Source organism: Cygnus olor, chromosome 1, assembly GCF_009769625.2.
Source record: "Cygnus olor isolate bCygOlo1 chromosome 1, bCygOlo1.pri.v2, whole genome shotgun sequence".
NCBI lineage: Eukaryota > Metazoa > Chordata > Aves > Anseriformes > Anatidae > Cygnus > Cygnus olor.
Window position 1 is genome coordinate 194,810,395 of NC_049169.1, and position 17,634 is coordinate 194,828,028.

At 34.7% G+C, this 17,634-nt stretch overlaps 1 protein-coding gene across 5 annotated transcripts in view; it reads right to left on the reverse strand.

Moving 5' to 3' along the window:
• CEP126 (centrosomal protein 126) overlaps window positions 1–17,634 on the reverse strand; it is a 38,926-nt gene continuing 21,292 nt past the window's right edge. For 2 of the 5 annotated variants that reach the window (XM_040544178.1, XM_040544179.1), the window contains 7 exons: window positions 10,803–12,591; window positions 8,055–8,216; window positions 7,281–7,402; window positions 6,899–6,986; window positions 6,167–6,376; window positions 3,349–3,413; window positions 1,294–1,630 (listed from right to left, as the gene is read on the reverse strand). In XM_040544178.1, coding sequence (XP_040400112.1) covers window positions 1,523–1,630; window positions 3,349–3,413; window positions 6,167–6,376; window positions 6,899–6,986; window positions 7,281–7,402; window positions 8,055–8,216; window positions 10,803–12,591 — 2,544 coding nt within the window. In that variant the 3' untranslated portion in view covers window positions 1,294–1,522. Of the gene's footprint in view, window positions 1,631–3,348; window positions 3,414–6,166; window positions 6,377–6,898; window positions 6,987–7,280; window positions 7,403–8,054; window positions 8,217–10,802; window positions 12,592–17,634 lie in introns of those variants that run through there. The other 3 variants (XR_005816080.1, XM_040544177.1, XR_005816081.1) reach the window with 3 other exon arrangements.

The window sequence follows — 17,634 nt, forward strand, 5'->3', positions numbered from 1 at the left end:
GGGAATTATAAATTCAGAGATTTAGTAAATTGCTTTTATTGTTTCTTGAAGATGGTTACCAGCTTAGATTTGTTGACTGGTTCTGTGCATTGTGTATGGCTTCTACAGCTTTTTGCAGTATTTACTTTGCACTGAAACAGCAGAGGAAGAGAAAAAGAGAGGAGGTTAAAAAGTTACTGCTCCTTAAAAATTATCAAATCTCACAGATTTAGGTGTCATTCTAGTTAACTAACAAAAGGCCTTTGCTCTAGAACTGGTATAACAGTACAGACAGGTTTATCACCAAACATCACCAAAACAAATCTGTTGACATGTTAATAGTCATGCAGCAGGTGAACTTAAAATTGAAGGACCAATGCATAATCTGTCAGTCCAAGACTGTCAAAACCAAATTGCCCTTCAAAATAACCACTTACAAAGGCAACTGCAAGTGCACCAAGCTCTGCAGAAAGACACTTAGTCATGTTCTTGGGATATATATACACTTATGCAGAATATATTATTTGGCTCCATCTGTGTATCTTAAAAACAGGAATGGAGTCCTCCTCTCCAGGCCTGTTGTCCCCACTTTGGTTGCTTTTAATTCTCCTTATGTGGAGATTGTGTAATGTGGATTACCAAGGTAAAGCTCATGAGGAAAAACCAAAATCACATTTTACTGTTGAGCTAGCTGAGTACTTATGGTGTTGTGATTCTAGAATAATTATTTTAGCCCAAAGCTGCCATTGACGTATAAAGGTTTCCCCACTGTGCTTCAGTGAAAGTGCATCTACATACCCTTTGTTGTACTTGTCCTTCCCCAGGAATTTTTCTTTCTAATTTCCTGCCAATTTCAGCCTGGGTTCCTTCACATGAGGAGCTGAGGAAGAACTGCTCTTTAAGTGCAAATGTTGAAAAACGTTGAGTAAAGCTGGAGAACAGGAATCTCCAACAAATTCAGGAAGAAGTGCAGGAGCAGTAGAAGTATGAAGGAGAAGCAGAAGAAGTATGATGCTGGGAGCACAGTCAGTTTCGGCACCATCAGATGTAACTACTGAATAAGGGCAACAGACAGTCTGCAATAATTTGCAATACAGCCACTGATATAAAGGAAAAAGGTGAAACTCCATGCATTATTTACTGATAATCATATCACTTTTACAATGTGTCATTTACAAATGTAATAGAATCTATTAGCAAATCTTAAAAAACACAGGAATTTAGGAGAATGGTTTACACATAATCTAAGTAGTGATTTTTTTTTTTCTTTTCACTTTAATTACAGGTACAGGAAATTTACACTACCAATATAAATGCTAAAAATGTGAGGTATTTTCATTGTTTTAATATACAGTGTTTTACAATAAAGTGCATAATAAAATAGACTTAATTATCCTAAAAATGCTTAACAGTCAATTGACATTCATTACTCGAGTTACTGCTTTCATCTTTATTTTGTGGCTAATTTTATAGTGTCAAATAATACACACATAAAAAAATACATAATGCTGCAATATACTGGAGCAGCTTTTTTAAGAGAATATCAGTATTTCCTGTGCAATTGCAATTGATTGGTAGCTGATGCATTCTGGTACTGCTGTGAGGTTACTGTAGTATTCACCAAAGGGGAGGATATAGATTGCTGAATACTCTATAATAAAATGGAGAATAATGAGATGTATATGTGCAAAACCAGAAATGTAATTATGTATAACATTCAAGAAACATCATTTGACAGTATCAATGTGATCTCTTTTTCATTATATGTATATATGTTAAGAATTTAACCTCAGTTATCTGCTCTTTTTCTGCAGCTGGGAGCTTGCACAACAGTTGTGCACTCATCGTTGAGAAAATTTCCAAGCCAGTGCCTGAGATCTGTATCTGTATCTACAGGTCCACACTCCTGTTTAAATGATTAAGTATATAACAGTATGGAAAGAAAGCTCTTAAATGGCCATCAGAGAACTTACGGAGACTAGTGTTTTTATTTTATTCATAAAATAAAAATGCTGTAGATGAAGAATTAATGGAAGAAATGTTTGTTCATTCATGATCAGCTTGCCAAAAAGACTGACTACTGGCCGACAGAAACGTGCATTGGTAGGGAGAGCAGCTATTTTTTTTTTTTTTTAAAGTAGGATGAGCTATGAAGAAATCCCCAGAGAAACCCACAGGCTCAAAAATGCTATAGTACAAGACAGTTAGACCCAAAAAAGGTAACTTTATTGCTACACTAATTGCTGAAAAATAACATATTTTTAAAGTTGTTGTCCATTAGGAATTAAATTCTTAAGATAGGAGGCAGAGGAAATGAAGCTGAGGTTCCAAGTCTCACATATTAAGGCCCACAAGAACAGAGATAACGTGGTGCTTTACACAGTACCACTTCAAAACTAGGCAACCATGTTGAATTTAGGGGCCTCAAAAATGTTCTTTTTTTTTTTTTTTTTCTTCTAGTTTCAAACTCAGTAAGTGGCAAAAGCCTTCTGAATAAAAAGTATTTTCTCTAACATTTTTGTTAGAGAGCTTATAAAATCTAGTTTTTATCCAGTCAAGTATATGAAGTATGTGAAGGTAAGTACATAAAGTATATGAAGTATACAGTCATCTGGCTGTATTTTTTTCCTAAGTAAATAAACATTAATATACATTAGCTTCAAAATATACAAATATACATTTCCTAACAAATATACATTAAAGGAGGAGATTGATATTACAGGAACATAAATACTTACTTCTGAATTACAAACTGATCATTTGAAATGTAAATTTTGCACATTGTGCACTTATTTCCCTATTCAGTTCTTTATATGGCAGGTATCATGATTATTTCGTTTCAAACTGACAAGAACTAGAATACATGAGCCAAAACATAAACACTTACTGAAGAAAGGTAATACCCATCACTTACATCTGCAAGTCCAAGTAACAATTAATTGTATTACCAATTATTTTATGCACTACCACACATTATTCTCCCTCTCCTCTCAAAATTATTATGAAATACAAATTAATTATGAGTTATATATAGTTCAAATGGACCCTGCTACATTATTATTCCTTAAAAGTTCTTGAAACTTCTTGGACTTTGCAGGTGTCTTCAGATTTCAAAAGGGAACTGAAGCCAGAGGATAAGGCAGTCGGGTATAAACTCTCAAAGCCTGATTACAGTAATACAAAGTTCATTAATGTATTACTTTTTACATAAATAGAATGCTGAAAGTCTGGCAAGCCAGTTAAACAGATCGATGTAAATATTTTCAACTATATTTTTCCTATAAAATAAGCCACTTTGTAGGAAAGTAGGTCAGTTTATAGTAAATATAGCTGAATAGGAATAAAGCTGAACTTATTTAGTATACTTACTAAAGGAGTGATTATCTGTAAAACACCTGAGGCAGATGGATTTCTGGTAATGGCTTCTTGAACATCTAAAAGTAGAATCAAAGTATATGATAAATATTATTTAAACCAAATACTGGAATAGAAATATGATTCACAATCAAATATTCAGCACAAAACTTCATGAAGATTGTGGAAATGTAGTTTAATAGAACTGTTCTTTTTTCCTCTACTGATATCTGTTGAAGTATACGACACATCTGTATTTTAAAAAAATTCAGCTAGATATCTGGAAAAAAAAATCTACTGTGTCTATAAAGAAATCTAAATCTATAGAAAAGTGTGTCAGGTGCTAAAGCTGGCAACAAAACTTCCAGACTTAGATTGGTTAGTGACTAACTTATTAAACAAAAAAACAATCAAAACCAACAAAACCAACAATAACAAAAAAAAAAAAAAAAAAAAAAAAAAGCAAACAACAAAAACCCAAAACCTACAAAGTTACGCAGTTTCAGGCACTTAACTTGGTAACATGTGAAAACAAAGCTGAAAAAGGTGAATAAAAATGGTTTAAAATGCCATGTACTTATGTGTCATGTAAGTACTTTACTTATAACACTTTACTTACTAACTTAGAGGTGCATACTTCCATGTACTTCCATGTCATATGTCTACCTGTAAAATTTCACAGCTTCCTATGACCAATTTTATTTCCAAAATAATTAAGCAAGGTAAATTTAGAATACACATATATATGTATTATTTTAATTTGCACAGTCACTTCATTTGTAATCCATTGACTTCTATACTTTAATATTCCTTATGTTCTTTTCTTAGTTTCCTCAGTTTTCTTTTTCACACTGTGCAAACTTCAGCTTTATTGCTTCCAATTCCTTTGCTGAATTTGCTTTTTTTTTTTTTTCAATTTCTCTGTTATTTATACAGCAATTTCTTTTGTATTTTCTTGCATTTCTCGTTTCCTAATGCATACTTTATTGACCTGAGCACTTCATACCAAAACTCCTCTCCTACAAAAGAAGGAATTCTTTACTTCCATTTGCCTTGAAGCTAGAGGAATGAGGTACAGTGTCAGGAAATTCTGAACCACAGCTAGATGGGCGCTGGAATTTTAAGCTATAGTTGCAGAAAGTTTCTAAGAGGTTGCAAAGTTCTTCTATCCTGCTGTTGCAATTTACAGGAAACTGAAACCTTTTTCCTCAAAGTCAAGCAATCCATCATTTGGTGTGGAAACATATGGATAGTGTGTTGGAGTTTAACGCCATAAAATAAGCCCTGGTCTGGAATGATTCTGGGCAACACAAACTATTGGGGTAAACTTTGGTAAACTGACCATGAAGTAATGCAGTCCACTAAGAAAGTTAAGTAGAACAGTAAAATAAAATCAATGGACTTCAAGAAAACAGACTCCTGTAAACTTGAATAATTGGCAAGTAAAATTTCAAATGAAACAAATCCAAGCAGAAAGGAAAAAACAGCAGAGTTGGAAGTTCCATAAAAAGCAAAAATGACAAGCACAAGTTATTCCAATGTATGGAAAGCCATGAAGAGACCACATGGACTAAGTCACAAGGTCCCCCATTGATTTCCAATACTGTATCATGGGATGATAGAATATCCCAAGCTGGAAGGGACATAAGGTCATAAGAATCATCAAGTCCAACTCACGGCTCCACAGGAGACTACCTAAAAATTAAACCATATGTCTGAGAATGTTGTCTTGGAAAGGACGGAACACACAAAATGCAGAAACTGTAAAACTACTGAGAATTTTTATAAAAGACCTGCATGATCATGGTATCAAAGAATCATAGAATCATTTTGGTTGGAAAAGACCCTTAAGATCATGTCCAACCATCAGCCTAACACTACCAAGTCCATCACTAAAACACGCCCCTAAGCACCACATCCACACCAGGCATGGCAATTCCATCATGTAGGTCAAAGCAAGTACTAACCACAAGATACAGTAGCAAGAGACTAAATAGTAAGTTAATTCTACATGTATGTTAGCTCTAATAGAATGACCAATGAAAGCATTTATCCACTGGAGAGAAAAATACCAGGAATGGACTTTTTCTCAACATTCTTCAACAAAATGTCAACTGTGATCAGATAGCTCATATTAAGAAACACTGGCATAAAGCTGGTAAGAAATTGGTCTGGCATAGAAAAAGAACGGGGTGTAGAAAGCTCAGGTAAGTCTGACATTTTAAAAGTATTTGTGCAAGTGATATTCACATAAACATTTAGATTTGGCTGCAGCAATCTCAGAACTGCATTTCCTTAAGAGTTCACAGAGAAGAACATTCCAAGAGACTAGAATAAAGAAAATGAAAACTTCATTATAAAAGGTTAGATATGCGAAAATACAAAGTATATAATAAAGAGTAATTATTTGCAAAAAATAATTGAAAAAAAAAACTGGATGGATAAGCATTGGAAGAGATTCCTAAGTGAGGCTTGTACTTGTTTAAAGCACAATTTTGAGAAACATCAATTACAAACAACAGCTACTGTTGAGCTGTTTCTGAAGGGCTGAACTAGTTTCTGAAGGTGTCCTCCAATCATATTTTGATTTCTTTTTTTGCCTTTTGACAAAGGCAAAGTCACCATTATTTTAAATTAATTCTGTTGACTATAAGAAGGTTTAATGATTTTGATCTACTGTTTGCTACAGTTAGCAAAGAATAATGACAAGAAAATAAGAGGAAAAGAGATTTCTATCATGAGATTAATGTTTTTAATCCAAACTAATCCAAGACAACAAAATATAAAGTTACTTAACCACTTGATGTAGGATCCTATTTATTATCAAACTTACTTTGTAGCCTTTGATTGAGACGATCAAGAGACTGGAAAATCTTCTCTTCTTCTACTGAAAGTGCACTCATGCCTAGACACGGAGCCCTGTTAAGCAGAAAGGGTTGTCTTGCTGGTTGCACACCTTCCATAGCTGCCAGGATTTCATCTTCTGCAGCTGGTGTACTTGCTAGTTTTTCTGCCATAAGAAACTGAGCAGTGCTTTCTGAAACTGATGAGATTACAGGGGTAAACTCAAGCGAGAAGAGCTCATGACATTTAAATATACTGCTTGCTTTTGTGACTATGGGTCTGTGAAACATAAAATTCACATTAAAAGATCAAAAAGATGGCAGTCAAGAAGCATGATATGTTATAAAATTATATAATTAAGATCACTAATGTGTTTTACAATGGGGATGACTTGTTCCAGAGCAAGTTCTACTAGTCTTGCAAATATATAATAAACCAATACCTGTCCATATCATACTGTTTTGTATGATACATACAGCTATCATACAGCTAAATGCAATCGGGAACAGAATTAAACTTGACTATTTGTTCTTATGCATTTATAAAACCATCAATGTCATAACATATAATGCTGTATTTTACATTTCTGTGAAAAAAAAATAGGTCTAGACAACAAACTAGAATCACTGACGCTAAAAGACACAAGTGATGTTACACAGTGCCTACATTAGGTCACTACTTTATGTATAACAAAAAATTGAAGTGAGATGTGTTACTATACCTTCTTCAGACTTGTAGGTGTTATTCATACTTTGTGCTGGATCAAATGCAGATTGAATAGGACTCAGCTGGACAGCATATAACGAATTCTATCAAAATATTTTAAAACTATTTTAAGTGTAATTTAAGGTAACTGTATTACTTTCTGAACATTTTTATTTATTATTTCATATCACTAAATGTTTCAAGTGCAAAAATATTAGTGCATACTAATTCAGTAGATGTATTGAAGTTGATTGTATTATTTTCATTAGTAGTGACAGCAAGCTGACTTAGCACATTGATTCAAAATTGTGACATAGAACAAATCTTTGATATACCTGAAATTCTTTAAATTTTGAGGAAAAATAAGCTTTTTTTTTTTAATAGTATCAAATATTTACCTGTGTATGATGAGTAGATGTCTTTTTAGATGCCACAGTTTGCCTTCCCTGTTCTGAAAAAGTTCTGTGCATATGTTCACAGTTGTCAAAAATCTGTTTTTGTCGTGTAACAGGAACAACACCTTAAATGAGATGCATACAAAAATAAAATAAACACATGTAAAAACATGATAAAGAAGCAAAACTATTAATGGTGAATAAATTTCTCTGTCAAAGTTTAAATGTCTATCTTATGGATGTTTGCATTGGATCTCTCTAGATTTATTTTCCTACAGTGAACAGTGAAACAGGTGCTTCTAAGGCGTATTTAGTTTAATCTTAGGATAGGACTATAAAATCCAGATGTGGATTATATGCACTATATAGTATTTTCCCTCAGATAGAGAGGCCTAACTTAGACATTGTACTTCAAATTTATCTCAGTTTTGTCTGGTGTAACAGTACATTTTCATAATCAAACCATCAGGTTTCAAAATGAAAATTAAGTTCTAATTTAAATTTCCACGCATACAAGCTGAAGATGCAAATCACTATTTTCACCTGCAAGTCAGGATCTACATATCCAAGGTGACATTATATTCTCATTTGTAAATAGAGTTACTTGAATTCTTCTTGGGAATATAAATTACCTATTTATTTATGTAATTGTAAATTTAATGTACAGCTTTACAAGTAGAAGTTCATGACTAGGCCAAGGAGTCTTTTAGTGATTTTAACAGAATTTTTGTTCTTTACTTGTTATTATAGTGATATTCAACAAAGCAGCATTCTTACTGTTTGCAGAGGAAGAAAACAATTCATTCATCCTAGAAGAAGGCTTGATAATAGTCTTCTGGCTGCTCTCACCAGCAGTAATACAGGATACAGGAGCTTTAAAAGGTTGCCATTTAGTTATATGTGAATTATTGTAATGTGACACATGATGCTGAATAGCACCTGAAAAGAAAGAGAAATGTGACTGTGTTACATTGAAATTTGAAAAGAACCAAAGAAGAAACCCCGTGTTGTATTAGTAATCACATAATGTTTCTCTGAAAAATAAATTCCAAAGTTACTCTACTGATACATCAACGTTTAATTGAATCAGTTTGCAAGATTAGTTCTATGACTAGGAAAGACTCCTTTGGGAAATTTAATACAAAATATAACAAGCAATAGTGTATTTAAGGGCATGAGATACTGAGATATGTCTGTTTTATTCTAAGCATGTGCATTAGTCCCATGTTTATCACACAATCACAGAATCATTTAGGCTGGAAAAGACCTTCAAGATCATCAAGTCCAACCATCAACCTGACCTACTGAATCCCATCACTAAACCGGGTCCCTTACTGTGCCCACAAGGCACAATTTGTCTCAGGCTGAATGTTAAACACATTTTTAAATCATTTTACTGGCTGAACACCAAAGAAGTTAAAATAATTCTAATATCCAGCAATCAGAGGATAGCTTGTGTCAGCCAGAAAATACACCATTTCAAGCCTGGAACCCGAGTTAAATAAAGGAAGCCTGGAACCCCAGTTAAAGGACGGTCCTCACTTACGACAATTTTGTTTATTTGGCTCATTCTCACTTTCTGTAGCACATATTTGGCCACACATTGCAGATCACATTTTCCCACAGACCTTAATGAGCCCTGTGATAGTGCCACAGCAGATAATTTACTCAAGAACAACCCAGTATTCAGTCTCTCTAGCAAGCCCTTCAGGACAAAGACCATGGTGATCTATATGCATTTGCAGGCAATAGAACAAATACTAGCCAGCCATTAAGACTTATCTAGAGTATTTAAAATAAAGAAGACAGGGCCACCCACCCCAATTTTAAAATGAGGTTGCTCAGCTCTTCCTCTAAAAGAGCTGCAGCTCTGTGACACAGGGGCTTGTTCACTGATCTGATATGCAAATAAGGGTATCAACAGGCAAGTACCTCTGCGGGAGGCCACGCATGGTAATGGCAGACTTCATTCATTTCCAATGTAAAATCAAATAGGCTAACTTAAATCACACATATCTTTAGCTCATCTGTTTGCCTTTGAACTGGAATGGACAAGCAGATAAAATTTCTCATTTCTTCCACCTCCTTCAGGCCAAGAATATTCATCCAGCTCTGCTTCCATAGTTAAAACTATGTATTTACTGTAGGTAAAACGAGAAACAGTTTTTTTTTTTTTTTTCTTTTTTTTTTTTTTTTTTCTTTTAAGGTTACGGGAATGCCTTATTTTGCTAGAAAATCTCTCTGAGCTGCGTGGCTGATCACAGCTTAGTCAGCAGGTTGGAGTGCTGCGTGTACCTGCAGCAGGGGTTGGTTTCAGGAGCTCTGCTTCCAGCTGCAGCCCTCAAGAGAAAGCAAAGCAGCATATAATATAGAAACTACCAGCAGAAGGATGCCATCACTGCCTGAAGGTACAGCATATAGCTGAGTTGCAGAGGAGAAACAAGCTAAATCAAAAAGTATAAAACATTTTGAAAGGTAAACCCCAAGAGATTAAAGTTTATTCTCCCAAAACTTCTTACACATCTTTTCTCTTACCTTACCAATCACGTTCTGCATCATATTGCTCCTAAGGTTACTTTCTAATAAATTGCAAGAAAAATCCCTGAAATTTCTTAAAATTTAAAAATTTGTATCTTTATAAAGTTCTTTATAAATCAGACATTTTGAAGAACAGCAAATTTGTCTAGTATAAGTTTTTCATTGTTTAATTTTTTTTTTAGTATTAATTGTATTAATGAGACTAAGACTTAATAATTTTAGGCATTTACAGTCTCAGCATTTTAAAAACACGGTAGATCTACATTTCTTTCACTTCCAGGTGGCAGTGACTTGAATAACAAGCTATGACTCCCAGTTACCTTGTAAAAATTGCTCATATAAACCTACTTCCTCTTATATCATTATTTAGACCACCTGTCACATCTGCTCATTAGTCAGGTATATAATCTTAGGGAAAGCACTTCCTTTTCATTTAATATTGTAGAGAGCTTATAAAAATGGGGATCCACATTTGAGAGGCCTCTGGGCATCACTAGAATAGAAATGATAATTACAAATGTTGAAAGCTTGTTAGAACCAACTATTGTGTGAATTGAAGAAAGGCTGAAGGTTTTAACTAAAAACAAATTTGTGATGTAATTTAAAAGTATGTTCTTATGAACGTCCCCCACCCCAAAAGCCCAGACACATGATTCTAAACCAGCAGCAGAGTCCTTTGGAGCTAGGGCAGCATGCAGTCCTTTCCATGTACTTCTTGTTTTTTCAGCTGTTGGGATATGATCAAGATGTAATCCATTTTCTGCATTAACAGATCTTTCAGTCCAGGTTACTGAATGATCTTGACAGGCACTTGTCTGACCACTATTTACAGAACAAGTATTTTTTTTGCCAAAGGTTCGTATCTGGACGTGCTGCAGCAAGGTGTGGCCAAGTCAGAATTACAGGTAATGCTCTCTCTGCGTGCTCTAGTTCTCCTAGTTAAAGTTTGATCTGATAACAAAACATGCCCTTCATTGAAATAATTACCATTTGTAGTGGCAGCTTGAAGACTGGAGGAAGGCTGTGGCTGAAACCCCAGGCTGACCATGGTTTTGCCACTTGTGTTTCCCATTGTAGGTGCAGGTGGTGGGTAAGGTACCAGCACCCTGCCTCGAGCTGCTGGAATTGTGTTGGCTTCAGCGGCCGACTGTGGATAGACCAGAGTGCCTCTTCTGTTCTTCAGCATAAAACCCGACTGGGCTCTTACGGGTCTTGGTCTTCTGGTTATTTTTGGCTTATTTTTGTGTTGATTACCTCTGTAAATTTTAGATTTGTTATTACATACTGGGGGTTTGCCTTCTTCATCTTTTGATACCACCCAAGCTTTTTTAGCAAAAGAGGATCCAGTAGACATAAACGTATTCAGAGACACGCACTCTTTATTTGATGTTCCAGAATTAACATTTGGTTTTGATATATGAGAATTTTCCTGGTGATTTCTTGTGAATGTGGTGTTTGAAGAGTGAACAACCATATTTAAATTAGTCCAAGGAGCATCACTTGCAGTTTGAAGACATTGCAGCTGTGCAGAAGATATTTCACTGGTATTTTTTTCATAGCGTTTCTCATCATTTTCCGTTATTATCTTGTTAATCTGATCACACCATCTTAGTTTCCTATTGTTTTTTTCATTTTCTGCACTTTTCTTCTTCATTTTTGCCAGTTCCAAACTGTCTCTGATAGACGACACAGGTCGAGCTCCAAAACTGATCCCATGGTTCATAACCACAGCTTTGAAATGACTGGGTTCATATTTAGATTCCTTCTTTAAGATACTTCTGAATAGTTTTGCTCTTTTTCTGTCGTAAATATTGTTTTTCAGGGTTTTGTGATGTGCAGGAATGCCAAAACTGAACTCTGTATCAGACACCAGTGACATAGTTTCAACCGCATTCGCCTTTTCTTCCTCCTTGTTATTCTGTTGCTTAACATTGCACAGAACTGAGGCATCCTGAAATAAAGATGATCCTTGGTCAAGGTCATCAACACATCTAATGTTTTCTTCTTTTGTTTCAATCACTTTTCCCAAAGTATTTTTAAAAAAATCTTTACTAATGTTTTTGTCCTTTGGCAACGTATCAGCTGTGCTGGGAACACCAGTGGAACACCTCTGATTAGGAAACAAGATTCCAGATGTTGCAATAGGTTCACTGAAGGTTTGCACAGATTTACTTCTGTTTTGTGGCGTCATTTTAAAGCTCTGTTCTTGCATCAGATCCTGAATTCTTTCTCCTGGAATAGAACCAGGGCTGGCCCAGGCTTTGCTAGGACTGAAAACAGGATGACCAGTGGTCAATGTGCTGGCCGTTCCAGAAGATGGATTCCTTCTTTCTTCTTTTATATTTTGCAGAAAAGTAAATGCTTTATTTACAGAGCTTTCTTGATTACCAGAAGTAAAGAACTCTGCAGCTTTTTTTTCAGATCTGTGAGCAACAGATGATTCCTCTCCTGAACTGTTTACATGTTCAGCAAGAATTAGAATGTTATGTTTAGCTAAAAGATCATGAACAGGTAAGTTGTTGTGGCTGTTTTGGGAATCTAAATTTCTCTGACAATTATTTAGGTGTATGTTTTTAGAAGTATTTTCAGTTGCATAAATCAAATCATTGCTCCTGGTCTGTGATTTTCCAGGATTATACTGGGCACAGTCACACTGTGTAGTCAAAGGTGATTCACTTGGTGGTGTGCAATTTCCATTTTGTTCCCCAGCCTCAAGACTGTCAAGACTTGATAAACTCTCTGAATCGTCTGTTTTCTCAACTTCTTGATGAAAATTCTGAAATATAGACATAAAACCAGACTGTTAAGTTTATCATTTTTTTTTTCTTCATTGATACTAGTTTTTCATTTTAACTAGAGGTTAGGCTAAAATACAACCAATATTGGGCCCAATGTTTTTATGACTGAGGGTCACAGCACTACTAATGTTTCCATCACATCAAAATTTACCTGTGTTTAATTGCAAAAGAAAATGATCTGCTTTTGGGATCAAATTCAGAGGAAGGAACTGCATACTTCGACAAGTCTAACTGTAAAACTTATAACAATTCTACAATATCAAAAACAAAGGACCAAGACTAGGGGAATCTAAGCAACACTATTGTTTCTGGATTACCCTATGACACATGATGATTATCGTACTCTAACACGCAATGGAGTTTACAAAACAAAAGAGAATCCATGAAAATGCAGATTTGATGTTAAAACTTCTCCAAACTTGAATTATTCCATAATACTAGACTGAACATCTTTGATTGTTTTTTTCACACAAAGCGCCACAAGTAAGGAGGATTTAAATGTTGTCATGGCAAACGCAACAGCTGTCATATTCATACTCCTTAACTCCCTCTCCTCATCTTTCAGAAAGTGGAAAATATCATTTGCTCTGTCCAGACTGATCAAGTGTAAGGGTATAGGGCATTCCATGCCCTCCCCCAACCTCCTCAACATAATGCAGCAATGAATAAGAGCAACAGGCACCATTCAAATTGCCAGTGGGGTGACTTTATGTGCTATGCAGGCATTTTCTTCACTAATACTTCTCCATCTAGACACTAAGATGCCTGACATGGTTGAAAATACATATTTTCTTAAGTACAAGATTTGAAAATGCACATAAATGTCAAGGAAAACATGCCTATTATCTACTTTCACATTCCTGTATTCTTCTCTCTCTGTGCTGTTAAATCCACTTCCATATAACTGAGCTGCTAAATTATTTTACACTATGCATTGGAGAAAATTGTGATGAAAAACTAAGGGGAACTGCCTTAGGCATAAAGCAATGCCATTTTTTTGATTAGTGGCTTTAAAAGAGAAAGGTTCCAAGTGGCAAAATCTGTTCACCTAGGTGAGTTATTATATGTCCCTCTGGAAATTAGAATAGAATTAGCATTTTGAAAACTTAATAAAGTGTGCATAAAATTAGTGAATAAGAACATATTTTTGTAGTAAAACTGTTTATTCTAGCAAAAAAAAAAACACATAATATTGTATAGTTTATAGCTGTACAAATATTTTAAATTGCAAAATAAAAATCTGAGTGGGTCCTGAAAGACTTTTTATGATTATCTTGCCCTAAATGTTAAGAGGTTGGTACAGTCTTCTATTATAGTTATGATCTGAGATAAAGAAACTAAATACAAGAACAAAGAACCAAGTGTAGAGAAAGATCCCTTTAGGGAACGTTTTTAAATTAAAGCTATACAAACCGGTGTCTTTCTAATAGAAAAGAATAAATAATGCATTGTTAGTTATTTATTAACCTTTATGTTTGGCTAAATTGTATTGTTAACCTTTGCTTGAACTTAACCAAACAAGGAAAAGGCATATGCTCATAGGTTTCTGTACCAGGCCAAATTGAAGAACTAACTCTGAAATTTTCAAATGGGAAAAGCAAAACAAATCAAAGCAAACCATCAGTAATAAGAAAGCAGAGGTGTCTGGCTTACTTCTTGTCTGAACTGGAGACTGCACCTGTATGCCTAAACATGCACTTCTAAAATGACTAGGTTAAATATAGGGAAAAAAAAGACGTAATGGTTGATATAAAAAAAAAAAAAAAAACACCTGTTTCTATAGCAGGTTAGCTTAAAACTGCTTTGTAGAATGTAAGAAAAGCTGCAACTTTTAAAAATTAAAATCAAAACAATTCAAATATTTTTGGTTCAGAGGTTGAAAACAGATTTAATCCCACATTATATGTAATGTTACTGCCCTTGTACAACAAAACCTCATGGGGACAAAAGATTTCAGTTGAGGCAACGTCCAGAAATAAGTTTGAAACTAAAAATGAAGAAGGCGTCCTCATTTAAATGCATAATCACTTTTACTTAGTTCATGCAAATTTAGCTCACATACATTTATTTTGTTGTAGCATGCAATTTAATCATTTCACACATGAAGGCTGCTTATCATTCTCACTAAATATTTACATGTTTTATTTTGCTTTTCTAGTGTACTTTGTAATTGAAGTGAATGTCGCATTTTCTTCTAAAAACACATAAGAGTACTATGCATACAGACCTCAAAAAGCATTCAGCAATTATTAATTCCTTTAGTGGTCAATAGTGGTAGGGAAATAAACCTGGAAATCACAATCATTTGTTTTAAACTCTGAGAATATTATAGGATGATAAGGCAGCAAAAATGTTCACAGAGTGTACTATGCCTTTATTTTCTAGATTTGTGTATCTTTTCTGTTACATAAATACAATTTATTGTATTGCCTGTTGCCTTCATTTTCTTATGTCCCTAATACAGGAAGTCTAAACCCAGCCTGTCCACATACTTGGTACTTTGGGAGAGGGAATACTTCTGAGGAGTTAAAGAGGTCTTTTATATGTCTTAAGACTTAGAACAGCTGTTTTAAGCAATTTCATTTCAGCAAAGCACTCAAACAAAGAGAAAACATAAGCCTAAGAAACCTTTCATGAGGCAAATGAAAGAATAACATTGCAATAAGTATAATATTAAGAGAAACTGACACGTGAATTTTCTGCCAACAGACTCTGTCGGAACTCCATTACACCAAAGAGCTGCCATATACGTATTTGACATTTTCTGCAGAAGTGCTGACTGTTCACAGTTCCAAGAACTGAATGAGAACACTCTTCTGAAGACAAATACTGTAAAAAATATTACCTGTTCTGAAAACCCAGGCTCCTCTCTTCTCACACTATTTGCTAATTTTGAGAATTTTGATTTTGATTTTTGGTTTATTTACAGGAGTTCTTTGTGTGTTATATGGAAATAACGCTCTCTCTCACTTTCGTTGTGAAGTAAAAGACACCAATGTTCATAAAGACACAAAGCTGCCTTTCAAAACCAGTGAGGTACCTACACATCTCTACTGGTTTTGAGTTCACCACCTTTGGAATGGGAATGTCTATTAGAAAACTAGCAAACTGTTGTCTATGCATGCTTGGAAAACACATACAATTCACGGCACTACACAATGCTGATTTCTCAGATGATTTGGGCCAAGAAAGCAAATGCCACTGAGGCAGGATTTTGGTTCCTCTGTTAGACAACAGATCCAGAATATTCCACCAAACCCACCAAAGAAACTATAGAGATGTGGGATGACCAGAGAAAAACTTCCTACCAACACTCTCGTTTTTTCTAGTTCTTAGATGTTTCCTATTTCCTACCTGCTTTTTTTTTTTTTTTTTAATTATTGTTTATAAAAACATGCATCTACCTTCCCCTAAAAACCTACTGGATGTAAAGCTGATATTCATATGCTTTTCTTTCCACTATCTGAAAGCATAATTAAGATGGCTGTTACAAGATCTGTGAGTTTCCTGGGTCCCAGTTGTTCTCTTCCTGTTCCTGTCCGAATTCTGAGTGTCTGGATTAATGCTTGCTTTCTCAGTTGGTGAGCCATACTTCCTTATGAGATGTGCCAGTATCAGGCATTAACTGCACAGTAAAGCTCAAGCTGCAACGATCTACAGAAGTGCTGCTGAGGATTGATAAGAATTAATACTGTATAAAATTGAAAGAGGTGGCTATGTTTCTGTTCCCCAGCCACCATGAGCCTACTAGGATAGAAGAGGAATACATGAAGAAAAATAGTTAAATTTTATTTTGCTTTCCACTTCACAAAAAGAGGTTTATCTCTTAAAACAAAACAAAACAAAACAAAATACATCTCTGACATCTTCAAAGGGCAGAATTACTCTAGACAGAGATACTTTAATCTTGGTGAGAAAGCAATAGATTTCCCAACTTCCCCTTGAGACATTGGTATATACTCTTTCTGACAAGACCAAGTTACCATAATATAAAATCCTGGCAGATCAGCGTGCACAAACTTTTTTATTTTCCATTCCCTTCCTGCAAGCAAACATTTTATTATTACCATAACCACAGTAAATAAGAGATCAGATACTGTTGTTTTTCCCTCTTTTCCTTCCCTTTAGCTGCATTTATGAACATTTTATTCTGTTCCAATAAAACAAGTCACTTTAAAAACAGCTCTGAAGAAATGGAGAAATAACCTAGTGCATAGCTGTATATATATTTCATATATACATACATATATATATGGATGTATGTAAATGAATATAAAAACAAAAATAGAAGCATGGCAATATGTATGGCAGTTCTTATGAAAAAGTATATGCTTGTAAAGGAGTAACAGGTATATATATATTAGATGACAGTTCTCAATTTCTCTTTTTCTGTGCTTTGTGACCAATGTTGTATGTGTAACAATTCTTATGTTTTCACAAGCTAAGTCTTATTAACATATTCATCTACCTGTGAAACAAAATCTTTTGTACTGAAAATGCTGTTTCAGCTTCAATTCTATATGATCTTCTGTTAAAGCAGGGCTTTGAATGGAGGCAAAGTGCTCTTCAAATAAATGAACATCCAGATTGTCAGATACGAACTTTGTAATGTCATTTTCTACAGCACAGTCTTGGAGTAAAATGCTAATTTACTTTAAAAAAGACTACTCTGAGGCATACATAACCAAAAAAAGTCTGACTATTAAAATAAGCAAAATAAGTTAGTCTGGAGATAAATTTCAATGTGATTAGTAACGCTTATAGCAACTGTGAAGTTGCTTTGGATTAGTGAAATAATGTGGATGATAGTGCTATGTTGCAATACTGGTTGAAAGCCAACAAAAGCTGAGGCTCCCTGATCTTGCTAAAAGGAAAACCAGTAAGGAAATCACTTGAGTTTGTCATAAAACTCAAGTGATCAACATAAGAGATGTTAACGTTCACAGTTAAAAGTCAAAGATGACCAGAATTTTTTGGTTTAAGGTGACCACAGAAACCTATTTCCAGTCTTTGCATGGTCT